Source organism: Geotrypetes seraphini, chromosome 1, assembly GCF_902459505.1.
Source record: "Geotrypetes seraphini chromosome 1, aGeoSer1.1, whole genome shotgun sequence".
In the NCBI taxonomy this organism is placed as follows: Eukaryota; Metazoa; Chordata; class Amphibia; order Gymnophiona; family Dermophiidae; genus Geotrypetes; species Geotrypetes seraphini.
In genome coordinates, this window is record NC_047084.1 from 388,977,686 (window position 1) to 389,004,300 (window position 26,615).

At 47.3% G+C, this 26,615-nt stretch overlaps 1 protein-coding gene across 3 annotated transcripts in view; it reads right to left on the reverse strand.

The window, feature by feature from the left end:
• Positions 1–26,615, reverse strand: part of NCBP1 (nuclear cap binding protein subunit 1) — a 397,555-nt gene that overhangs the window by 341,751 nt on the left and 29,189 nt on the right. Inside the window, exon 2 of one of the 3 annotated variants that reach the window (XM_033917013.1) lies at positions 8,891–8,979. In XM_033917013.1, the coding sequence (XP_033772904.1) occupies positions 8,891–8,979 (89 nt within the window). Of the gene's footprint in view, positions 1–8,890; positions 8,980–26,615 lie in introns of those variants that run through there. The other 2 variants (XM_033917021.1, XM_033917038.1) reach the window with 2 other exon arrangements.

A 26,615-nucleotide genomic window follows, 5' to 3' on the forward strand; every position in this document is an offset into this window, starting at 1 on the left:
TCTCACATGTGGGTGACCTCCAAGCCAACCAAAAAAGGGCAGGTGGGAGGATGGCAATTTAGGAAAACAGATTACGTAAAACCGACTGGCCAAACCGGCCGTCACTTCTGGACAACGTGTCCAGACAGTAGTGGGAGGTGAAAGTATGAACCGAAGACCAAGTGGCAGCCTTACAGATGTCCTCCACAGAAGTAGACCGGAGGAAAGCAACAGAAGCTGCCATCGCTCGGACCTTATGCCCTGTAACTCGACCATAGAGTGGAAGACCAGCCTGAGCGTAGCAAAAAGAAATACAAGCAACTAACCAGTTGGACAAAGTGCGCTTGGAAACAGGATGTCCCAACCGATTAGGGTTGAAGGACAAAAACAATTGAGGAACCCTCCGATGAGACTTAGTGCGTTGAAGATAAAAAGCCAACGCCCTCTTACAGTCAAGCGTGTGAAGCGCCACCTCACCAGGATGAGAATGGGGCTTCGGAAAAAACACCGGAAGAACAATGGACTGATTGAGATGGAAATCAGACACAACTTTAGGCAAAAACTTAGGATGAGTGCGAAGAACCACCTTGTCATGATGGAACACAGTAAAAGGAGGGTCCGCAACCAAAGCCTGCAGCTCACTAATCCGACGAGCAGACGTGAGTGCAATCAGAAAGATCACCTTCCAAGTTAGAAACTTAAGATGAGATTTGGCAATGGGCTCAAACGGAGGCTTCATCAGTTGAGCCAAAACCACATTAAGATCCCAAACCACAGGAGGAGGTTTCAGAGGAGGATGAACATTCAAAAGCCCCCTCATGAAACGAGCAACCAGAGGGTGAAGAGAGAGGGACCTACCCTCAAGAGGCCGATGGAAAGCCGCAATAGCACTAAGATGCACTCAAATGGAAGTCGTCTTTAGCCCAGACTGGGACAAATGCAATAAATAATCCAGAACCGAAGACACTGGAACCGAGTTCGGATCCAGATGGTGCAATGAACACCAAGATGAAAATCTGGTCCACTTCTGGGAATAGCAAAGCCGAGTCGAAACCTTGCGCGAGGCTTCCAAAACCTCCCTCACAGACTGAGAAACAGGAACCGAAGTCAAGGGGAAAGGAACCAAGCAGTGAGATGTAGAGACTGAAGATTGGGATGCAACAGCGAACCCCGACTCTGGGACAGCAGAGAGGGAAAAACAGGCAGAAGTAGAGGCTCCCGAACACTGAGTTGAAGGAGCAGAGAGAACCAATGCTGACGAGGCCAACGGGGTGCAATGAGAATCATAGTGGTTCTCGTCGATTTGAGATGAACCAACGTTCTCAAAATCAGAGGAAAAGGAGGAAATGCATACAGGAACCGCCCTCCCCAATCGAGAAGAAAGGCATCGGCCTCGAGACGGTCCGGGGAGTATATCCGAGAACAATAGAGGGGCAGTTTGTGAGTCTCCGGCGAGGCAAACAGATCCACTTGAGGGGTCCCCCAGAGGTCGAAGACCTCGTGCAGAACCCGGGAGTTGATCGACCACTCGTATGGTTGGAGAAGACGACTGAGTTTGTCGGCCAGACAATTTCTCTCTCCCTGAATGTAAACCGCCCGAAGGAAGATGTTCTGAGAGACCGCCCACTTCCAAAGGCGCAGGGCCTCCCGGCACAGGGCCCAAGAACCCGTCCCACCTTGCTTGTTCACATAGTACATCGCCACCTGATTGTCCGTCCGCACGCGGACTACCTGATCGTGCAACAGGTGGCAGAACGCTCGAGCAGCCAGAAAAATGGCACGAAGCTCCAACACATTGATGTGACAAAGACGGTCCTCCGCCGACCATAGGCCTTGAGTCCGCAGACCGTCGAGATGGGCCCCCCACGCGTACTCCAAAGAGTCCGTGGTCAGGACCTTGCAATGCGGCGGGACGAGAAAGAGCAAACCCCCGGAAAGATTGGAAGAGTTGGTCCACCAACGGAGCGAGTTTCTCAAAGAAGGAGTCACCGTCACCGGAAAAGAGACCGGGTCCTGATCCTGCCGCCACTGGGAAGCCAAGGTCCACTGGGGAAGCCTCAGGTGCAAGCGGGCGAACGGCGTGACATGAACCGTCGACGCCATGTGGCTGAGCAGAATCATCAGACGCTGGGCCGATACCGAGGGCTGCAGCGAAATCTGGCGACTCAGTCGGAGCAAGGCCTCCAACCGTGGAGGGGGGAGGAACGAACGGAGGCGAACTGTGTCCAGCACGGCCCCGATAAACTGAAGGGATTGGGCAGGGCACAACTGGGACTTGGGAAAATTCACCTCGAACCCCAGACGCTGAAGGAAAATAATAGTCTGTCGGGTCGCTGAGATAACCCCCTCCTTTGAAGGTGCTTTGATCAGCCAATCGTCCAGGTAGGGAAAGACCTGCAGACCCTGAGAACGCAGAGCCGCCGTGACCACTACCATGCACTTCGTGAAGACTCGAGGGGACGAAGCCAACCCAAAGGGGAGAACCCGATACTGAAGGTGCAACTCCCCCACCTGGAACCGTAGAAACTTGCGGAAGGCGGGATGCACCGGAACATGAGTGTAAGCTTCCTTCAGGTCCAGGGAGCACATCCAGTCCCCCTCTTCCAACAGAGGGTACAGTACCGGAAGCGATAACATACGGAACTTCTCCCGGACAAGGAACTTGTTGAGCTTCCGGAGGTCCAAAATAGGGTGCAGGTCCCCGGTCTTCTTGGGGACCAGAAAATAACGGGAGTAAAACCCCTGTCCCTGTTGTTCGGGGGGAACCGGCTCCACCGCCCGAAGGCTCAACAAGGCCCTGGCTTCTGAGAGAAGAGGCAGCTGTGCTCGGGTGGAAAGAGACGCGCCCGGCGGATTGTCCGGCGGCGGAGTCATGAAATTTAGTGAGTAACCCTCCGAGATAACCCGGAGTACCCAAGCGTCCGAAGTGATCAGAGTCCAGGCCGAATGAAAAATCCTTAACCGGCCCCCGATTGGAAGCGGGGTCGGTGAGAGCGCGGAGGGGGCCCGCCCCCATCCGCTCAGCACGTCAAAAAGACAGCGCCGGCTTAGACGCCCCTTGCGTCTGAGGTTTCTGGTGCTGTGCCCTGGCCTGCTGAGGCGGACGCCGGGGAGGAGGCCTGGAGAACGCCGGCGTAGACTTCTGCGGGTAACGCCGAGGAGGAGGTCTGTACGGTTTCGGAGTCGCCAACTTGGCTTTGGGACGAACCAAGGAGGCGAGAGAGCGCTCATGCTTGGACAGGCGCTTAGTCGCCGCCTCCAGAGACTCATCAAAAGATTCCGAGCCAACGCAAGGCAAATTGCCCAGTCGCTCCTGCAAATTCAGGTCAATATCCACAGTGCGCAGCCACGCAAGACGGCGCATCTGCTATTTAGATGCTCAGTCTTCCAATTTCCTAAGATCTGCCTGCAATTCTTTATCGCTCCTTTCAGCTTAGACCACTGTCTTTCCACTTCTCTTATGTCCTCCCATCTAACAGCTCTTTCTTCAGGTACTCTCCCATTGCATTAAAGTCCATACGTTTGAAATCTAGGACTTTAAATATCATGCAGCCACTCTCCATTTTAGCCGTTATATCAAACCAAACTGTTTGATGATTGCTACTTCCCAGGTGAGCACCCACTCGAACATTAGAGAGATACTCTCCCCATTTGTGAGGACCAGATCCAATATCGCTTTTTCCCTCGTGGGTTCTGTCACCATTTGTCTGAGCAGAGCCTCTTGAAAGGCATCCACAATCTCCCTACTTCTTTCCGATTCCGCAGACGGAACAGTCCAGTCCGCATCCAGCAGGTTGAAATCTCCCAACAGCAACAACTCCTCTTTCCTTCCAAACTTTTGGATATCCACAGTCAGATCCTTATCAATTTGCTGCGATTGAGTCGGAGGTCTGTAGACTACATCCATGTAGATGGAAGTTCCATCTTCTCTTTTCAGAGCAATCCATATCGCTTCTTCCTCGCCCCACGTCCCTTGCATTTCGGTCGCTTGGATATTGATCTTTACATAGAGCTACTCCTCCACCTTTTTGACCATCTCTGTCCTTCCTAAAAAGATTATATCCAGGTATGTTTGCATCCCATCCATGTGATTCACTGAACCATGTCTTTGTGATAGCGACAATATCTAGATCTTCTTCTAACATCAGGGCTTGCAGATCATGAACTTTGTTGCTTAGACTGCGCACATTTGTGGTCATCGCTTTCCAGCAATTTTTCAGTGGTAATCTCCTTTTACGTATAGATTTTTGTTTCGTTTCACTTTCCGTTGCAATGCTAAGAAATGAGTTGCTGATATTGTTTATGTTGCAATCTTTACTACTATCACATTTTTTCTTTTGCCGGGGGTGGTCTCTATAATTGTCCTTCATACATACACCACCCCCACCTTCTAGTTTAAATGCCTAGAAACATATTGTCTAAATTTCTCTGCAAGGTTTCTTTTTCCTGCTGTAGTAATATGTAGCCCATCAGTGCAATATATCTTCTTGTCCTTCCATGTATTTCCCCATCCTCCTATGTACCTGAAGCCTTCTTGATGACACCAGGCTTTGAGCCATCTATTAAAGTCCTCTGTTTTTCACTCTATGCTCTCCCTTTCCATATGCAGGAAGTATTTCAGAAAAAGCTAAAGTCTTTACAAAAGACCACCAAGCTCCCGAAAAGCTTTCTGTGCTGCACTGTGAGGTTGTTGGCTAGGTCATTTGTTCCCAGATGGATAACATCAGTGTTAAAATCCTTAGTTTCTTCCTTAATCATAGTCTGTATTTGCCTGGAACTCCTAGTAGCTGAGGATCCTGGAACACATTTTACTATTTTGGTCTCCTCGCCTTGTGTTCCAAGGTTAATGCCTCTGTTGATGGAATTCCCCAACAGTAATAGTTTTCTGTTTTTGGCTTTTTTATTTGTGCTTAGGGTGCGCTTGTTCTCTTGAGTTACCTTCATTGGTTCCAGTCCCGCCTCCCTTCTGTTTTTCTTGAGTATCGCAGTGCACTAGTGAAGCGAAGGAATTCTGTAGAGGTAATATTAGTGAAGGTGGATGTTTCTGTGTTACATGTCGCAGTCTTCCTGAACCTACTGTGACCCATTTATTCTTGGGCTGTTTTATTCTTTGAGATAGAGGTGGTAAGTTGGTATGATTTTGTGGAGTGATGGAAGCTGCTTTAATTATATTCAATTCCTGTTTAAGTTTGCAGACCTCGAGGGTCACTTTGACATGTTTGAGATCTAGGAAGCTATCCTTTTTCAGAACCACAAAATATATGGAATAAAGCCCCTGCCCTGTTTCTTAGGCACAGCAGGTTGTTCAGTTTGGGCGCTTTGCAAGTGGACTCCATATAAAAATTTGGAAGGGGATGAAAAAACTCCAACTTGTAACCTTCTCTAACCACTTCCAATACCCACTGGTCTGATGTAACATTCACCCATTCCTCGAAAAACAGAGACAGCCACCCTCTTACTGTGAATTCTGAGGAACAGACTTGCCTCCTGACATTGGGAGGAATAGACAGCTTGGGAAGCAGAGGTCTATCTCCCAGAAAGGGCTGTTGCCTCTGCTGGAAATGGGGCCTCTGAAAGGATCCTGGATTTCCCCGGCCTTTACCGCCTAACCTCCCAAATCCTGTGGACCTGAAAAGCACCTTGGACTTGTCCTCTGGCAAGCACTGGCCTTCTGAATCTCCCAGGTCTTTCATGATCTTCTCCAAATGCTATCCAAAAAGGAAATTCCCCTTAATGGGAAGGCAAGCCAGCCTGGACTTAGCCCAGGCCAGAGTCACTGCCTCAAAGTCACAGTCAAGGACATTTCTTTGGCAGAAATCCTCAGGAGATCAAACAAGAGATCCTCTAAATAGGCCACCCTAAAGTAAAAACAGACTACTTGCTCCCTTACAGTGTTTGGCTCCTTTTCTACTGCTTTTATTTAATCTATTAAAGAAACCAGTTGCATCAGTTGGCCACCTGGGAGGCAAGGGACGTGGGAGGGTCTTGGAAGTGCAAGATGGTGTTCTTGAATGTCTGGGAGCCATATTTGCACTCCTTACATCCAAAGGGACGAAGTGAGGTTTTATGATGGGTGTCTTAAACTGGGAGCTCAGCTTGCGGGGGTGAGAGAGCACTGGTGAGCTATGGTGGGGCGGGGTGGCAAGTACCACAGTGGGGGGGAAGAGGGGTGTTTTGTATGGTTCTGGCACATAGTCACAGAAATCTTCTTTGGGGATGAGTGGGGGGAGGGAGGTGGAGTGGCTTCTTCGGGACTCATCAGAGTCCAGGGCCTCGGGTTGCCCTTCCGTCGACTTTGGCCTCGCTTGCCCTGAGTGGGTTTGAGGGAGGGTTTGTTGTTATTACACTTTCCTGTTTGATATAGTGTTGAATATGATGCATCATTGTCTGTGATATGCACCTTTTGGGTTCCAGTGTTTTGCTTACTTTGTTGTTTGCATCAATAAAAAATTGTTTGAACCTAACCTATTAAAGAGGCAGGAGATTAATCGCAATAATAATAATGCTTTCCCTACACTTCCTCCCCAACCACAGGTGAAGAAACCCTAAAACACTAATTGAGAAAGGAGCTGGGGGAAAGTGGGGAGGAGAAGGACCTAGCACCACCAGGTGTATCCCAGAGATCAATCACAAAATCTCTAAACTTCAGGCTCAACTGTACATAAGGGACAGGCCAGGATCTAGCACCACCAAAGAGCTGCACAGGGTGTGTCCATCCACCTGCTAAAATAGAGAGAACACCAGAGTTCTGCCATATATCCTCCTATGTAGCAGCCTCACTTCCAGTATTCCTTCTATCTCTACCTGCTTGGAGATGGACATCAAACCAGAGACTTTAAAGTTACCTGTGGATTTATTTATAAAAAAAAAAATTGATCAACCGCCTATATCTAGGCAGCATTATAGTAATAACATGCACAGAATATGATAAACAGGACTTTTACATGTTGGATTACAGGTGAATAATCGCATTTTAAATAAATCTTTACAGTACAATTCATCTCAAAACCAGCATTCAACGTTTCAACTTTACTGAAATGCTTCTAAAAATATTGTGGTTTTAAGGATTTTTTTGAACTTCTGAATATCCAATAACACTCTTAGCTGTCCAGTTAATTTGTTCCACAGCGTTACTCCCATGATTGAAATGGCAGATGTTCTTGTGTTCTCAGTATATTTTTGAGCAATCTGAAAGCTAATCGCATTGTACACTCAGATCGCAAAGTTCTGAGCGGTCGGTAAATTGCCACAGCTTGTGATAGATACCAAGGAATCCCATCGTAAATGACTTTGAATATCAAAGTTAATGCTTTGAAAGTGATGCGTAATCGCACAGGTAGCCAGTGCAATTTCTTCAACCAAGGTGTTATATGGTCAAATTTTCTAACTCCGCAAATTAGCCTTGCAGCCGCATTTTGGACCATTTGTAAAGCTTTGCACTGAACTGTTGGAACCCCTAAATATAGGGCATTACAATAGTCTAACTTAGATAAGACTGAACCACAATCCTGAAATCGTATGTTGACATATATTATAAATGACTTAAGTCGTAACTGAAAAAAAGTACATTTGACAGCAGACAAGATTTGGTCCTTCATGCTGAGTGTTGAGACTAGCCAGACCCCTAGAATTTTCAGCTTCAGTTGTATCATTATAGTCTGATCACAAACCTTAATCTCTTTTGGCCATTGTGGGTAATAAATGAAATTATATGAAATAAGCCATCACATGGTGCATAGAAAGCCAGCAGCAGTAATGAGCCCCCAGATCCCACAAGCAGGACAGCACCAGCCAGCAGGCATGCCTGCACTCGTGGCCAGAGTACAAGGCACCTCCCATAGACCCAACCTGGCACTCCAGCATCCAGGACTCTTACAGGGTCTACCACAGTCTCCCTGGTTCCTAAGGAGGCCGAGAGGGGACATGATCGAAACATTCAAGATAATGAAGGGACTAGACTTAGTAGATAAAGACAGGTTGTTCATCCTTTCCAAGGTAGAGAGAACGAGAAGGCACTCTAAAGTTAAAAGGGGATAGATTCCGTACAAATGTAAGGAAGTTCTTCTTCACTCAGAGAGTGGTAGAAAACTGGAACGCTCTTCCAGAGGCTGTTATAGGGGAAAACACCCTCCAGGGATTCAAGACAAAGTTAGACAAGTTCCTGCTGAACTAGAACGTACGCATGTAAGGCTAGACTCAGTTAGGGCACTGATCTTTGACCTAAGGGTCGCCGTGGGAGCAGACTGCTGGGCACGATGGACCTCTGACCTGACCCGGCAGTGGCAATACTTATGTTCTCTGTGTGGTGTGTGCCGTCTTTTGCCTCATCATTGCCTTAATAAAATAACTTATTCTCACAACACACAGAAAATAAAGATAGCCAAATTGAATTAATACATCTTTTTGAGTGTTTTGTTTTTTAAATAAGCTATAAAGGAAAATAGGAAGGGGGACGGAACCCAGACATACCCCCACCCTGCTACTGACAAAATAAGGACCTAAGCCAAAAATTACAACAATCTATAGACCGCAGGCTATAGATTAAAGATTCCTCTGTTGCACTGCTTCCAATCTCAACTGGGCTCAAAACCGAGGAGCAGAACTAACCTAGGGATTATTTCAGGGGATGTAGATTTCAGCCTATGTCTGGCGGTAGCGAAATATTGGAATATTCCAGGTTGCACCAATCCTTATACTGGTGATATCACTGGAGTAACTCAGTATCTCTACTTCCATCTGCTGATTGGAAGGCATCACAATGCAACAGGAACAAAGAAGTTTCTACTTTTGCAGGCAGGTGAATGCAAAAGAATAAAATATTTAATTAATATCCTGGAAGGCCAACTCGGGACATACCATCCTGTTATACTGAAAAATTCTGGCTTGAACTTGGTAGTCTGGAAAGTCTCACCTTTTCTCCCACTCTGCATATTAGAGATTCTAGTCTGTCTTCAATTTCAATGGGTTCTGAAGTTCTCCTCCTTTTGTGAGGTTGTCCTCCTGTGAAACAAGACAGAGAGAGAGAGATCTAAAGATAATAGGAATAAACACAACCCACCAATGGAAAGATTGTCTCAGCCACAGATGTATAAAACATTTTATTGACAACTGACCATACATCAGGGGTGTCAAACTTAATCACATAAGGGGCCGAAATCTAACACATAGGCAAGTCACGGACTAAATTTTTTATTAAGATACTTAGGGGTCCTTTTATTAAGGTACGCTAACCATTTTAGTGCACGCTAAATGCGCACCTTAATAAAAAGGACCCCTTAGTCTTAGAAGAAGTTTAGGGTTACAACCTCTCCAACCCCATGCCAATTCTGTGATGTAAATAAAATAAATTAAAAAGACTTTTCTTCTCTCTTTTAGGTCCTAATTCATGCCTGCTGTTAACATCAGCTCTGGCATATTTCAAATCTGACATATTGTAATCACAAAACAGAAAATAAAATTATTTTTTTCTACCTTTTGTTGTCTGGTCATTATTCAAATCATGTTGTGGTCCCAGGTTCTGGTTGTCTTCTGATAACTCGCTTGTCAGAGTCCCCTTCTTTCTTCTTCCCTTCCATTTTCCTTCACTTCCCTGAAGGTCTGGCATCTTTCCTTTTGGCCCGAGATTTGGCCCTCTGTTCTTTCTCTCCCTCCATCTCGGCCTCACATTAAAGCAGCCTGCAGAGGATCGCCAGTCAGCTGTAGCTATCCCAGCAAGCTGCCATCGACCTCCATTCCCTCTATTGCGGTCCCGCTCTTCCTCTGACGTATGGGACCGCGGCAGAGGGAGCCTGCTGCTGAGGTTACGGCAGCCTGCTAGGATCGCTACAGCTGACCAGCGATCCACTGCGGGCTGCTTTAATGTGAGACCAGGAAGCCGCATGAACCTACAGCTGATGTGGCGCTTGTACCAGTCTGCCAGCAGGCCAGCTTAAGTGAAATTTCATAATTGTCTGGCAGGCCAAATTTTATTACACCGCGGGCCAGAGTTTGACATGTCTGCCCTATATGGACCATGTTTCAGCAGCCTACCCCACAACAGGGACCAGAAATTCAGAGAATATAAACATACACATCCCTTTCTTTGCTAGCACAGAGAAGGAATCCTATTAGATTCAATGAGCATGCAAAGCATTTTTTCACACTTTAGCTATCTGGAGACAATTTTGAACATTTGTTTATGTTGAAATGTATTTATTAAATATCAAAGTGCAATCAAACAAGTCAAACAAAGAACATAAGAACATAAGTAGTGCCTCTGCTGGGTCAGACCACAGGTCCATCCCGCCCAGCAGTCCGCTCCCGCAGCGGCCCAACAGGTCATGACCTGTCTGAATCACCCCTTGGTTTCTCATCGAAGTCCTATCTTCCCATCAAATTCTTGACCCTTTGTCCCCGCACCCCTTTCAGTTCCCTACGATCCCTTTGTCCCTCAGGAATCCGTCCAATCCCTGTTTGAATCCCTGTACTGTATTCTGCCTGATCACTTCCTCCGGGAGCGCATTCCATGTATCCACGACCCTTTGGGTGAAGAAAAACTTCCTTGCATTTGTCTTGAATCTATCCCCCTTCAGTTTCTCCGAGTGCCCCCTCGTACCCGTTGTCCCTCTCAGTCTGAAGAACCTGTCCCTATCCACCCTCTCTATGCCTCTCAGGATTTTGAAGGTCTCTATCATATCTCCCCTGAGCCTCCTCTTTTCCAGAGAGAAGAGACCCAGCTTATCCAGCCTCTCGGCATATGGACAGTTTTCCAGCCCTCTTACCAGCTTCGTTGCTCTCCTTTGGACTCTCTCAAGTACCGCCATGTCCTTCTTGAGGTGCGGCGACCAATACTGAACGCAGTATTCCAGATGCGGGCGCACCATCGCCCGATATAGTGGCATGATGACTTCCCGCGTCCTGGTTGTGATACCCTTCTTTATGATGCCCAGCATCCTGTTGGCTTTTTTCGCCGCTGCTGCACACTGTGCGGATGGCTTCATTGATGCATCCACTAGCACACCCAAGTCTCTCTCAAGTCCGCTGTCTCCCAGCAGTGCCCCCCCCCATTTTGTAGTTGAACAACGGGTTCTTATTTCCTATATGCATGACCTTGCATTTCTCAACGTTAAAGCACAGAATATATACAATACACATCCCTCAACCCCCCCCTTTATCCCCTACAACAAAAACCCCAGTCCATGAGCTCAAAGAGCATCAAATAAACAATGTCACACATTCAACAATCGACTCCGAGCATGAGGAGTAAGATCATAGAAACATAGAAATAGACGGCAGATAAGGGCCACGGCCCATCAAGTCTGCCCACACTACTGTCCCTCCCCTCCCTTTGCCCTGTGAATAGATCCCATGTGTCGATCCCATTTGGCTTTAAAATCAGGCACGCTACTAGCCTCAATCACCTGCAGTGGAAGACTATTCCAGCGATCAACCACCCTTTCAGTGAAAAAGAATTTCCTGGTGTCACCTCGTAGTTTTCCGCCTCTGATTTTCCACGGATGCCCTCTTGTTGTCGCGGGACCCCTGAAAAAGAAGATATCTTCCTCAGTCTCGATGAGGCCCGTGAGATACTTGAACGTCTCGATCATGTCCCCCCTCTCCCTGCGCTCCTCGAGCGAGTACAGCCGCAATTTGTCTAGCCGTTCCTTGTACGGGAGATTCTTGAGTTCCGAGACCATCCGAGTGGCCATTCTCTGAACCGACTCCAGTCTCAGCACATCCCTGTGATAATGCGGCCTCCAGAATTGCACACAGTATTCCAGGTGGGGTCTCACCATGGATCTATACAATGGCATAATGACTTCCGGCTTACGAAACCCCTGCGTATGCAACCTATGATTTGTCTTGCCTTGGATGAAGCTTGCTCCACTTGATTGGCAGCCTTCATGTCCTCACCGACGATCACCTCCAAGTCTCGTTCTGCTACCGTTCTTGCTAGGATCTCGCCATTAAGGGGGATCTTGCATGGATTTTGGCTGCCCAGGTGCATAACTTTGCATTTTTTGGCATTGAAGCCGAGTTGCCAGGTCCTAGACCAGCGCTCCAGTAGGAGTAGGTCGTGTATCATGTTGTCGGGTGTCGAATTTGCCCACTACATTACTTAGTTTGGCGTCATCGGCGAATAAAATTATTTTCCCTCGAAGCCCTTCTGTCTAGTCCCTTATAAAGATGTTGAATAGGATCGGGCCCAAGACCGAGCCCTGTGGCACTCCACTGATCACCTCCGTCATTTCGGATCCATCCAAAAGTGTTCCCAAATCAAATAGAAACAGCAGCCAGGACCAGTTTCAAGAGTTGAAAATTGCCTACATTCCAATGAGGCATGAATTATCATCAATGATCTCCATTGACTATAAGTCAGTGGCTCAGGGGACAACCAGTTAGACAGAATAACCTTTTTCCCCAGGAGCATAACTCCAGCCACAAAGGCAATCACACCTTTAGGTTTAGGAGCTGCTATACGATAAAAACCAAACAGTTCTCTAGGTGTTGGAGTCCACCGCCTTCCCCATAAAGTTGTAGTGTAGTGACCCAAACGATTCCAAAACTGAGTAATATGGGGGCAGGACCAAAACATGTGGCCCAAGGTACCATGATCCTGAGCAAATTTATGGCAGGTATGAGATGGTGTGATACCCATCTGATATTCTCTCAGAGGGAAAATATAGAGACGGAGAATAAACTTAAGTTGCAGTTCCCAGTGCAGGATGTTGGAGGACAACTTTTGCATGGTTTTTAAAAACTTGCTGCACTTGTGAAGCAGAAAGGTCACACTGAAGGTCCTCCGCCCATGTGGCTGCCAAAATCTCAAGGTTGGGGTCTGGTTGACAGTCACTTATGCCTACATGCTGAAATCTGAGTGGGATCAGCTGCTGGGAAGAAACACTAAACATATCTGATAGAGCCTCCTGACAAGCCTCTGTTAAGTGACTAAGGAATGTGCATAATGGCGGATTTGAAAATATGCAAACGTACTGGCAATCCAAACGTGCGTTTTAAGAACGCAAAAGAGGCTAAAGTACCTTCCTCCGTATATAATTGGAAGGTGTACTGTAGGCTCTGGGTTGCCCACCTCTTAAAAGGCATGCTCTGTAAACCCGGCAGAAAGTCACAATTTCCCTGAATCGGATGAAATGGAGATATCCCAGGTAACAATTTTAAACAAACCCATTGCCACGTTCGCCTCTCAGGGGCAAATATAGGATACTGTGCCACTATGGAGCGAAGAGCCGGGGTGGAGACATGTAGCATATAACTAAAATGATAAGGAGACAGCAATGACAATTCCAACTAAGTAGCAGAAAAATATGAGGTACCCCTAAACCAGTCATTAATGTGCCTCATCTGGCAAGCCAGCATGTTCCAGCGAATATTCAACATCCCTGGTGAGTTGTAACTGGTGAGTGTGTGATAGTAAACACGGTAAGACCTGAAAACTGTATAGCCATTTTGGAAAGAGTACCATGTGATACAGGGCCACCCATCCCGCCACTAACAGGGGAAAACTTACCCAAAGCTTAAGTAACTGTAGTGTCTCTTCTAAGAGAGAAGGGACACTGCAAGCATACAGGGTAGAAACATCACAGGGTAACCACACACCTAAATATTTTATCGCCTTAGGAGCCCAAGAAAAGGAAAATGCTCCCTCCCATATATCTTGCAAGGTAAAATACCTAGTCTAAATGAGATTGAAGCTATTCTTAAAACTCTGAATATCAAAGGATCTAAAGCTGATCAAATACCACCACCACTTATTCTTAAACAATACTATGACATCTTTGGACCTTTGATTCATGCATTAGTTACCGAAAGGTTAAACCAACACACTGTGCCTCTGGATTGGAAAAAGTCATACATCCGTCCCATTATTAAAGATAAAAATATCGGTCATGATGATCTATATCTAACATCCCCTTTTTAGCAAAATTAACAGAGAAAATTGTTTTCAACCAAATTTCAGAGTTTGTAGAAAAAACTAACGTGTTACATCCGAATCAAACTGGTTTTAGACAGCACCATTAATTTCTATTGATCTTTCAGCAGCATTTGACACGATTGATCATCAACTTCTTCTTAGCAGACTCCAATCTATTGGGGTTACAGATGAAGTTCTTGCGTGGTTTACATCCTATTTCAGTGATCGCACATCCACAGTTCTTTTCAATGAATCTTCCGCTAAACCATCACACATTGCACATGGGGTTCCACAAGGATCTATTCTTTCTCCCTTACTTTTTAATATTTTTCTTGCACCACTGTTGACATTATGCCAATCTGTAGGCTTTCATGTCTTTGCCTATGCTGATGACATTCAGCTACTGCATCCTTTAAATAATAATGATGTACTTGAAATTTCGGCTATAAATGGGAACTTGACCAAATTTATCATTGGCTGGATGAAAACAGATTGGCACTTAATATCAAAAAAACTAATATCATGCTTTTTCCATGGAAGGATAGTTTCCCTCTTGTTACTCCTGTCGCTATTCAAAACGTTCCCCTACAATCAGTCCAAAATATTAAAATTTTAGGGGTAATTTTCGATAATAAACTTACTTTTCACGATCATATTAGTAACATCATGAAAACTACCTTTTACAGATTACGTAAAATTCGCTCTATTTCAAAATTTCTATGTCCCAAGTCACTTAACATTCTGATTCACTCTTTGGTGATGTCTAAAATAGACTATTGCAATTCTCTATTTAAAGGAATTGCTTTACATGAAATAAAACGACTTCAAATTATACAAAATGCATCAATTAAATTAATAACCAAATCCAGAAAATTCGATCATGTAACACCACTTCTTAAAAATGCTCACTGGCTTCCAGTTATTCACAGAATAACTTTTAAACTTTGTATAATCATCTTCAAAACTCTATATAATATGACCCCCGCTTTTTTATTTAAGTTATTAATTCCATACTCTGCAAGGAGAATTTTAAGATCTAACAAACAAAACTTACTGTCTATTCCTTCATTGAAAAGTATAAATACGAGAAGGCAATTTATTTTTTCATGTATTGCACCACAGACTTGGAATGCCCTCCCTATTTTTTTTAAGGGAGGAGAAGGAATTCGGAAAATTTAAAAGTAACTTAAAAACTTTTCTTTTTAAAGATGCCTTTGCAAACTGATTTTATTATGTTACTACTCCATTTTATTTTATTACATTTTTTTTTTTTAACTACTACCCTTGTGTATTTTCCCTGAATGTCTCTTCTTTACTTTAATGAATTGTATTTCACCCCTCCTTACCTAATGTTAAGAGTATGTTAAACAATGTAATTTAGTCTTTTAAATATTCGTATGTATTGTACTGTTACCTAACAAATGTAAATTTTAATGTGTACATCGCTTAGAAGCTTGATTAAGCGATTCATCAAGATACCTAATAAACTTGAAGCTTGAATAGCTAAAGCTTTAGATTTATGATAATTCAATGAGAATCCTGAATAGAACCAAAATTCTTCCAGGGTTTGCATAAGGTACATGATGGAAGAACGGAGCTACGTTAAGTATAAAAATTAAATCATCGGCAAAAGCCAACACCTTTACCGTGTGTTCTGAAAAAGCCATCCCTGTTACATCAAGATCCTTCGTGATCATTCTCAGAAAAGACTCTAAATATAACAGAAAGAGGAGCGGTGACAGTGGACAACCCTATCGAGTTCCCCGTTCTATCGGGAAAGAATCCGTATAGTATCATTAACTAAGAGATGCGCCACTGGGCACATATACAAGGCCTTCAATGCCTGGGCATACCACCCCATCACCCCCAAATATTCCAATACCCCAAACATACGTCCAATCTACTTGGTCAAAAGCTCGAGCCGCACTTAAGTTGACTAACAACATGGGAATGTCATGGTATTGTGCCTGGGCCATAGTCAATATCACCTTTCGTACATTCTGGACCGATTGCCTACCGCTGACAAAACCCACTTGTTCTGACCCTATTAATCTAGGAAGAAGGTGAGAAAAACGATCTGCCATACAAACATAAAAACAGAGTATGACAGCAGAAAAGGGCCGATGGCCAACAAGTCTGCCCACACAAGAACTCTCCCTCCTTCGAGAATCCATCTTCTAAGCATTCCTCTGGAGCGACCCCACCTGTCTGTCCCATCGTCCCTTGAAGTCGAGTGGTACTAGCCTCGACTACCTGATGTGGAAGACCATTCCATTGATCAATTACCCTTTCGGTGAAGAAATACTTCCTGGTTTCCCCATGAAATCTTCCCCCACTGAGTTTTAGCGGATGCCCTCTTGTCGTCGTGGGACCTGTAAAGCACAGTTACTTACCGTAACAGGTGTTATCCAGGGACAGCAGGCAGATATTCTTAACGCATGGGTGACGTCACCGACGGAGCCCCAGTACGGACACTTTTAACTAGAAAGTTCTAGATGGCCGCACCGCGCATGCGCGAGTGCCTTCCCGCCCGACGGAGGAGAGCGTGGTCCCCAGTTAAGATAAGCCAGCTAAGAAGCCAACCCCGGGAGGTGGGTGGGTCGTAAGAATATCTGCCTGCTGTCCCTGGATAACACCTGTTACGGTAAGTAACTGTGCTTTATCCCAGGACAAGCAGACAGCATATTCTTAACGCATGGGTGACCTCCAAGCTAACAGAGAGGGAGGAGGGATGGTTGGCCATTAGGAAAATTAATTTTGTAACACAGATTGGCCGAAGTGTCCATCCCGTCTGGAGAAGGCATCCAGACAATAGTGAGTAGTGAACGTGTGAACTGAGGACCAAGTGGCAGCCTTGCAGATTTCCTCGATGGGCGTGGAACGGAGGAAAGCCACAGAAGCAGCCATAGCTCTGACCCTGTGGGCCGTGACAGCACCTTCCAGTGAGAGACCGGCCCGAGCATAACAGAACGCAATGCAGGCAGCAAGCCAGTTAGAAAGTGTCCGTTTAGAAACAGGGTGCCCCAGACGGTTGGGGTCAAAGGACAAAAAGAGTTGAGGTGAAGAGCGATGAGCCCTGGTACGGTCCAGGTAGTATGCAAGGGCCCGCTTACAGTCTAGCGTGTGTAACGCCTGTTCCCCAGGATGAGCATGGGGTTTAGGGAAAAAGACAGGCAATACAATGGACTGGTTGAGGTGGAAGTCCGAGACCACCTTGGGAAGGAATTTAGGGTGGGTACGCAGAACCACCTTGTCATGGTGAAAAATAGTAAAAGGTGGGTCGGCAACCAGTGCATGCAGCTCACTAACCCTCCTGGCAGAGGTGATGGCAATGAAGAAAAGCACCTTCCACGTCAGAAATTTGAGTGAAGTAGTGGCAAGAGGCTCAAACGGAGGTTTCATGAGGGCTGATAAAACCACATTCAGGTCCCAGACGACAGGAGGAGGCTTCAGAGGTGGTTTGACATTGAAGAGGCCTCTCATGAACCGGGAAACCAGTGGATGAGCCGTGAGAGGTTTTCCGAGGATAGGCTCATGAAACGCAGTGATGGCACTGAGGTGGACTCTGATTGAGGTAGACTTGAGGCCAGCGTCGGACAGAGAGAGCAAATAGTCCAGTACAGTTTCCACCGCCAACGAGGTGGGGTCGTGGTGATGCAAGAGACACCAAGAGGAGAACCTGGTCCACTTCTGATGGTAACATTGGAGGGTGGCTGGTTTCCTGGAGGCATCCAAAATGCGACGGACAGGCTGAGACAGATTCTCTGGAGAGGTCAGCCCGAGAGAAACCAAGCTGTCAGGTGGAGCGATGACAGATTGGGATGTAGTAGAGACTGATGCTGCTGCCACCGAGGAGCGATGAGAATCATGGTGGCTCTGTCCCTGAGGAGTTTGAATAGCGTCCGCAACATTAGAGGCAGTGGAGGAAAGGCATAGAGGAACCGATCCGTCCAGTCGAGCAGGAATGCATCCGGGGTCAGACGATGAGGAGAGTAGAGTCTGGAGCAGAACTGGGGCAGCTGATGGTTGTCTTGGCGGAGCCACTGTCCGCGCTCTTCAACCTCTCCCTTAGTACAGGCAGCGTCCCGTTGGATTGGAGGACGGCTAACGTCATTCCACTCCACAAGAAAGGCTCAAAGATGGAGACAGCAAACTACAGACCAGTGAGTCTAACATCGATAGTGAGCAAACTAATGGAAACTCTAATCAAACACCAATTAGATAAGATCCTGGATGAGGAGAATCTACAGGATCCCCGACAACATGGATTTACTAAGGGGAGATCCTGCCAATCCAACCTGATCAGCTTCTTTGACTGGGTAACGGGGAAGCTGGATATTGGGGAGTCCCTGGACATCGTGTACCTGGACTTTAGCAAAGCATTCGATAGCGTACCACACCGCAGGTTACTGAGCAAGATGAGTTCTATAGGATTAGGTAACACATTGACGAAATGGGTTGGGAGCTGGCTTGGAGGTAGGCTCCAAAGGGTGGTGGTGAACGGCACCCCCTCCGAAATGACGGAGGTGATTAGTGGAGTACCACAGGGCTCAGTCTTGGGCCCAATCCTATTCAACATCTTTATAAGAGACTTGGCAGAAGGGCTTCGAGGTAAAATAACATTATTCGCCGATGACGCCAAACTGAATAATGTAGTGGGCAAATGCACAACAGACGAAGATTCAGTGCCCGACAACATGATGCACGACCTACTCCTACTGGAGCGATGGTCTAGGACATGGCAACTCAACTTCAATGCCAAAAAATGCAAAGTTATGCACCTGGGCAGCCAGAATCCATGCAAGTCTTATACCCTTAATGGCGAGATCCTAGCAAAAACGGTAGCAGAACGACACTTGGGGGTAATCGTCAGTGAGGACATGAAGTCTGCCAATCAAGTGGAGCAGGCTTCGTCCAAGGCAAGACAAATCATGGACTGCATACGAAGGGGTTTCGTCAGTCGTAAGGCGGAAGTCATTATGCCATTGTATAGATCCATGGTGAGGCCCCACCTGGAATACTGTGTGCAATTCTGGAGGCCGCATTATCGCAAGGATGTGCTGAGACTGGAGTCGGTGCAAAGAATGGCCACCCGGATGGTCTCGGGACTCAAGGATCTACCATACGAAAAACGGCTTTACAAATTACAGCTATACTCGCTCGAGGAGCGCAGAGAGAGGGGGGACATGATCGAGACGTTCAAGTATCTTACGGGCCGCATCGAGGCGGAGGAAGATATCTTCTTTTTCAAGGGTCCCACGACAACAAGAGGGCATCCGTTGAAAATCAGGGGCGGGAAACTACGAGGTGACACCAGGAAATTCTTTTTCACTGAAAGAGTGGTTGATCGCTGGAATAGTCTTCCACTACAGGTGATTGAGGCCAGCAGCGTGCCTGATTTTAAGGCCAAATGGGATCGGCACATGGGATCTATTCACAAGGCAAAGGTAGGGGAGGGACATTAAGGTGGGCAGACTAGATGGGCCGTGGGCCCTTATCTGCCGTCTATTTCTATGTTTCTATGTTTCTATGTGAGGAGCTGCAAAGAGGTCCACCTGAGGAGTGCCCCAGAGAGCAAAGATGGAGTGGAGTGTGGGAGGATCCAAGGTCCACTCGTGAGGTTGAAGGATGCGGCTGAGGATGTCGGCCAGGGAGTTCTGTTCGCCCTGGATATAGACGGCCTTGAGGAAGAGACTGCGGGCAGTGGCCCAGGTCCAGATGCGGATGGCCTCCTGACAGAGGAGGGGAGATCCGGTGCCGCCTTGCTTGTTTATGTAGTACATGGCGACTTGGTTGTCTGTGCACAGGAGAAGAACCTGAGGGTAGAGAAGGTGCTGGAAGGCCTTGAGAGCATAGAACATGGCCCTGAGTTCCAGGAAATTGATGTGATGTTGACGCTCCTGAGGGGTCCAGAGTCCCTGGGTGCGAAGATCTCCCATGTGAGCTCCCCATGCATAGGGGGAGGCATCTGTGGTTATGATCATGGAGTGAGGGGGTAGATGAAAGAGTAGACCCCTGGAAAGATTTGAGGAGTTCAACCACCATTGAAGAGATTGCTGAAGAGACGATGTCACAGAGATGGGATGAGAAAGAGGATCCGTGGTCTGTGACCATTGGTTGGCTAGAGTCCATTGAGGTGTCCTGAGGTGGAGTCGTGCCAGAGGAAGCACATGGACTGTCGAGGCCATGTGGCCCAGGAGGACCATCATTTGCCGAGCCGGAATAGAGCGACAAAGGAGCACCTGACGGCAGAGATGGAGCAGGGTTCGTTGGCGGTCTGAGGGGAGAAACGCCCTCATCAGAGTGGTGTCGAGGACAGCACCAATGAACTGAAGTCGCTGTGTGGGGAGGAGATGTGACTTGGGGTAGTTGATCTCGAACCCCAGGAGATGGAGGAAAGAGATGGTGTGTTGAGTGGCTTGTAGCACAAGCGGAGACATAGGAGCTTTCACCAACCAATCGTTCAAGTATGGGAACACCTGGAGGTTGTGAGACCTGAGGAAGGCCGCCACCACAATAAGGCACTTGGTGAACACCCTGGGCAATGATGCGAGGCCAAAGGGTAGCACTTTGTACTGATAGTGGTGGTGCTGTACCTGAAAACGGAGGTAGCGACGTGAAGTCAGATGGATTGGAATGTGAGTGTAGGCCTCTTTGAGGTCTAGAGAACATAGCCAGTCGTGATGAGAGAGAAGAGGGTAAAGCATCCTGAATTTTTCCTTGACCAGACACTTGTTGAGGTTCCGAAGATCGAGGATGGGACTGAGGTCTCCTGTCTTCTTGGGAACCAGGAAGTAGCGGGAGTAGAATCCCTGACCCCTTTGGTCTGGGGGTACCTCTTCGATGGCATTGAGAAGAAGAAGGGATTGGACTTCCCTCAGGAGGAGGGGGGGTTGAGAGGAGTGAGAAACAGACTCTATGGGAGGATTGTCTGGTGGAAGAGTCTGCAAGTTGAGAGAGTAGCCGTGGCGAATGATATTGAGGACCCACAGGTCTGATGTAATGACCTCCCAATGGTTGAGGAAGAGTTGAAGGCGGCCTCCTAACGGCTGAGGAAGAGGCAATGATGGCGGGAGACTGGCTATGCCCTGGAGACAAGAGTCAAAAGGGCTGAGATGGTTTTGACTGTGGGAGAGGCTTGGCAGGTTGGTGAGACTGTAAACGTGCCTGAGTTTGGTGCTGCTGACGAGGCCGGCGAGGCTGTTGTTGCTGAGGCGGGTTGAGAGGTCTGGCCGAGAACCTGCATTGGTAGGAAGACTGCTGTTTGTAGGGGAGAGCAGGTGGAGTCTTCTTTTTAGGTTTGATTAGGGTATCCCACCTGGTCTCGTGTGCTGATAGTTTCTGGGTAGTTGAGTCCAGGGACTCCCCGAATAGTTCATCACCAAGACAAGGTGCGTTAGCCAGGCGGTCTTGGTGATTAATGTCGAGGTCAGAAACTCTCAGCCAGGCCAAGCGCCTCATGGCAACAGCCATGGCAGATGTTCGAGAGGTCAGCTCAAAAGAGTCATAAATGGATCGCACCATAAATTTCCGGAGTTGGAGCAAACTGGAGATTTGTTGTTGGAAAACCGGGATCTTACGCTCAGGGATGTACTTTTGTAAGGAGGAGAGTTGTTGCACCAAATGCTTCATATAGAAGGAGAAGTGGAAGGTGTAATTATTAGCCCTGTTGGCAAGCATGGAATTCTGATAAAGGCGCTTGCCAAATTTATCCATTGTTCTGCCCTCTCTGCCAGGAGGGGTGGAGGCATAAACACTGGAGCCCTGGGTTTTCTTCAAGGTGGACTCCACTAGAAGGGATTCATGGGGTAGTTGAGGTTTGTCGAACCCCAGGATAGGAATGACCCTGTATAAACTATCCAGTTTTCGAGGGGCACCCGGTACCGTGAGAGGATTTTCCCAGTTTTTGTAAAAAGTTTCCCGTAAGATGTCATGGACGGGTAACTTTAAAAATTCTTTGGGAGGTTGTTCGAAGTCCAGGGCTTCCAGGAAAGCCTGGGACTTCTTAGAGTCGGATTCCAAAGGGATCGACAGAGCCGCCGACATTTCCCTGAGAAATTTTGTGAATGAGGACTGTTCAGGTTTGGAACTGGTATCGACCATCGATGGTTCCTCGTCCGTTGAGGAAGCCTCATCATCGGTACCGGGTGGGGATTCTTCCCATAAGTCCGGGTCCCTGACGTCGGTGTGCGCAGGACGGGACGGTGGTGCGGACGGCTCAGTGTGGCGAGTCTTAGAGAGAGATTTGCCAGAGCGCATCGAGACGGTACCGGGGGAGGAAGATCGATGCCGGTCCTGGTCTCGGGGGGACTGGTGTCGGTCTCGATGTCGGGGAGTGTCGGCATCAGAGCGTGTTTGTACTGGAGGATTAAGTGGTTCAGCCGCGAGTACCGGCATGGAGGTGTTCAACGGTACCGATGGTGTCGACACCGGCGGTATGGTGCGAGGCTCGGGCCGGTCTGGTACCGGAAGGAGTGGGGCCAAAATTGCGGGCAACAAGTGCTGGAGTTGCTGTTGCAGTTGCTCTTGCAATTGGCTTTGGAGTATGGCCGCAATGCGGTCGTCCAGAGGGGGCACCGGTACCGCTTTTTTCTTTGTCGGTACCATAGGTGCCGCTCCATGCCCCGGCGATGAGGATGCCGATGACGAGGCACTCACTGAAATCGGGGCGGAGCGTTTGCGGGGTCGGCGTGATGCCGGGAGGACCGGCGGCGTCGGTGTGGCAGGAGGGCGCTCAAGGGAAGTGGAAGGCTTCTTAGCCGGCTTACCTGGTGCCAGCGACCCCGAGGAAGGATCAGGCGGCGTTGAAGTAGTCGGTGCCGACTTTTGCGGCGCCGTTGACGGCGCGGCCGATTCCATGGCAGATCCGGTACCGAAAAGGATATTCTGTTGGATCTGTCTATTTTTCAAAGTACGTTTTTTAAGAGTAGCACAGCGGGTGCAGGTGTCAGCCCGATGCTCTGGACCCAGGCACTGTAGGCACCAATTGTGCTTGTCAGTGAGAGATATCGGGCGTGCACACCGCTGGCACTTCTTAAAGCCTGGCTGAGGGGGCATGAAGGGGAACACGGCCTCCGCAAAATCAAAATTTGAGGCCTGTATGGTGGCAACAGGCCCTGCCGGGGCCGGCCCGAAAAATAAAGAAAAAACAAAGTTTTTTTTTTTTTTTTTTTTTTGCAAGTTAGAACGAAAAACGAAATCCGAAGGAAAAAGAACAAAAAAGGAAGAAAATAGTGCGAGCAGGAAGGCAAAAACAGAGATTTCAACAGCCGTTGAAAGCACATGCGTCTTCTTCACTCCGCGGAAACGAAGAAACTGGGGACCACGCTCTCCTCCGTCGGGCGGGAAGGCACTCGCGCATACGCGGTGCGGCCATCTAGAACTTTCTAGTTAAAAGTGTCCGTACCGGGGCTCCGTCGGTGACGTCACCCATGCGTTAAGAATATGCTGCCTGCTTGTCCTGGGATAAGACAAGATTTCTTCCTCCACATCAATGCGGCCCGTGGTATATTTGAATGTTTCTATCATGTCCCCCCTTTCTCTTGCTCTTCGAGAGAATATAAGCACAGCCTGCTCAAACATTTTTCATATGGGAGATTTTTTAGTTCTGAGACCATCCTAGTGGCCATTCGCTGAATCGACTCCTTTCTCTTCACATCCTTTTGATAATATGGCCTGAACACAGTACTCCAGGTGAGGTCTCACCATTGATCTGTACAACGGCAGTATAACTTCAGGCTTTCGACTGATAAAGCTCCTTCTGATGCAGCCCAGCATTTGTCTAGCTTTTGCTGTAGCTTTCTCCACCTGATACGCAGCTTTCATATCTTCCCGGATGATTACTCCCAAGTCCCGTTCTGCTACAGTTCTGGTTAGGTTTTCACCATTCAGGGTGTATGTTCTGCATGGATTTCTGCTACCAAGGTGCATTACCTTACATTTTTTGGCATTAAAATTTAGTTGCCAAGTACTAGACCATTGTTCTAGTAAAAGTAAGTCCTGCTCCATAGTGCCAGGCATGGTTGCGCTATCAGGTTCTGCTGCGCTGCCCACAATGTTGCATAGTTTAGCGTCATCAGCGAATAATGTAATTTTACCTCAAAGTCCCTGAGGCAGGTCTCTTACAAAGATATTGAATAGTATCAGGCCCAAGACCGAGCCCTGAGGTACTCCACTTGTCACTTCCGACATTTTTGAGGGAATACTGTTTACCATTACCCTTTGAAGTCTACTGCTAAGCCAGTCTTCTACCCATGCAGTCAGTGTTTCTCCTACGCCCATCGCAATAGTGTTTCTCCTACGCCCTTGTTCAATAACCTATGGTGTGGGACACTATCAAAAGCCTTACTGAAGTCTAAATACATGATGTCCAGGAACTCTCCCTTATCCAGTTTCTTTGTTACCCAGTCAAAGAAATTTATCAGATTGGATTGACAAGACCTTCCCTTCGTAAAGCCATGCTGGTGGGGATCCCTTAGTCCTTCGTCATCCAGAATCGTGTCCAATCTGTTTTTGATCAATGTTTCCATAAGTTTACATACTATTGATGCGAGACTCACCGGCCTGTAATTTTCGGCCTCTGACCTGCATCCCTTTTTGTGGAGCGGAATAACGTTGGCAGTTTTCCAGTCTAAGGGAACTTTTCCCTTGGTTAGGGAAAGATTAAAAAGCTCAGCCAACGGTTCTGCCAGAACATCTCTCAATTCCCGAAGTACACTGGGGTGTAGATTATCCGGGCTCATGGCTTTGTTCACCTTTAGCTTTGATAGTTTGGGGTAGACAATGCCCGCGGTAAATGCAAAGTCCCGGAATGGGTCCTCCGAGCACCCTTTTGCTGTGGTTGAGGTCCGGATCCTGGCGCTTCGCAGGTGAAGACTGAGCCGAAGTAGTTATTGAGTAGTTCTGATTTGTCTGCGTCCGAGTCAATGAAGTTGCCGTCAGGTTTCTTTAGGCGCACAATACTGTTTCAGTTCTTCTTCCTGTCACTAATGTACTTAAAAAAGGATTTATCCCCCTTTTTAACCTGTCTTGCTAAATTTTCTTCCATCCGGAGTTTGGCCTCCTTGACTGCCATTTTAACATTTCTAGATTTTGCCAGATAGGTTTCTTTAGCTTCCGGTCGTTGCGATTGTTTGTAGGTTACGAATGCTTTTTTCTTTTGCTTTACTAGTTCTGAGATCTCCACTGAGAACCACTTTGGTCTATTTTTTCTGTGCCGTTTGCTCACAGTTTTTATGTATATGTTGGTTGCTTCTTGCAAGGTTGATTTCAGAGCTGACCATAGTACCTCCACACTGTCCGTCGTGCTCTAGTTTTGCAGTGCTTTGTAGACATAGTCCCCCATGCACTGAAAGTTAGTCCCTTTAAAATTTAGGACCTTAGTTGATGTATTTGACCTAGTGATTCCTTTCTTCAGGTGGAACCACACCATGGTGTGGTCGCTGGAGGCCAAAGCTTCTCCTACTGACACCTCTGTGACACTGTCCCCGCTGGTGAGCAGCAGGTCCAGGATCGCCTGATCCCTGGTGGGTTCTAGTACCATGTGTTTGAGGCATGCTCCTCGTATGGAGGCTAGTAGCCTCTTGCTGTCACTGGTTGTAGCTGAAAGTTTGTTCCAGTCCACATCGGGCATATTGAAGTCTCCCAACAGCACTGTGTCTCCTCGCAGTGTGATGGTCTCAATTTCTTCAATTAGTTCTTGGTCCGCATCGTCCTTATGTCTTGGTGGTCTGTACACAACACCAGATACAGGCATTTGTTATTGCCCCTGGCAAGGTTCACCCAGAGGGATTCTCCCGTATACTTGATGTCTGTGATTTTAGTAACTTTGATGTCTTCTCTAATATATAGAGCTACTCCTCCCCCTGATTTGCCCTCTCTGTCGTGACAGAGTAAGTTATATCATGGTATGACCATATCCCATCCATGGGACTCCGAAAACCACGTTTCTGATATCGCCACCACATCAAGGTTGGCATTTCTCATTTCTGTTTCCAGTTCCAGAATTTTATTGCCCAAGACAAATGTATCCGTAGAGGTTTTGTCAGCAGAAGACCTGAAGTCATGATGCCGTTATACAGATCCATGGTGAGGCCTCACTTGGAGTACTGTGTTCAGTTCTGGAGACCACACTACCGTAAGGACATGCTGAGGATCGAGTCGGTTCAGCGAATGGCCACCAGGATGGTCTTGGGGCTCAAAGATCTCACGTATGAAGAAAGACTAAAAAAATTGCGGCTGTACTCACTTGAGGAAAGAAGAGAACGGGGAGACATGATTGAAACGTATAAGTACATCACGGGATGTATCAAGTCGGAAGATGATATCTTCTGTCTCATGGGACCCTCGACCACCAGAGGGCATCCGCTGAAAATCAGGGGAGGGAAGTTTCATAGCGACTCCAGAAAGTACTTCTTCACCGAAAGAGTGGTGGATGATTGGAACAGACTCCCACTGCAGGTGATTGAGGCCAGCAGCATGACGGATTTTAAGAGAAAATGGGATACTCACGTGGAATCTTTAAGGGAGTGAATTCAGGGGGGCGGATACTTGGAATGGGCAGACTTGGTGGGCTGTAGCCCTTTTCTGCAGCCATTTTCTATGTTTCTAAGCTACAGGCATTAGCATACATGGCTGTCCATTCTTTCTGCTTGCATGGGGTGTTTTCTGCCTGAGATAGTTTGTCCCCTTCAATCTTGCCTTTGTCGCTCTTAGTATTGCCTCT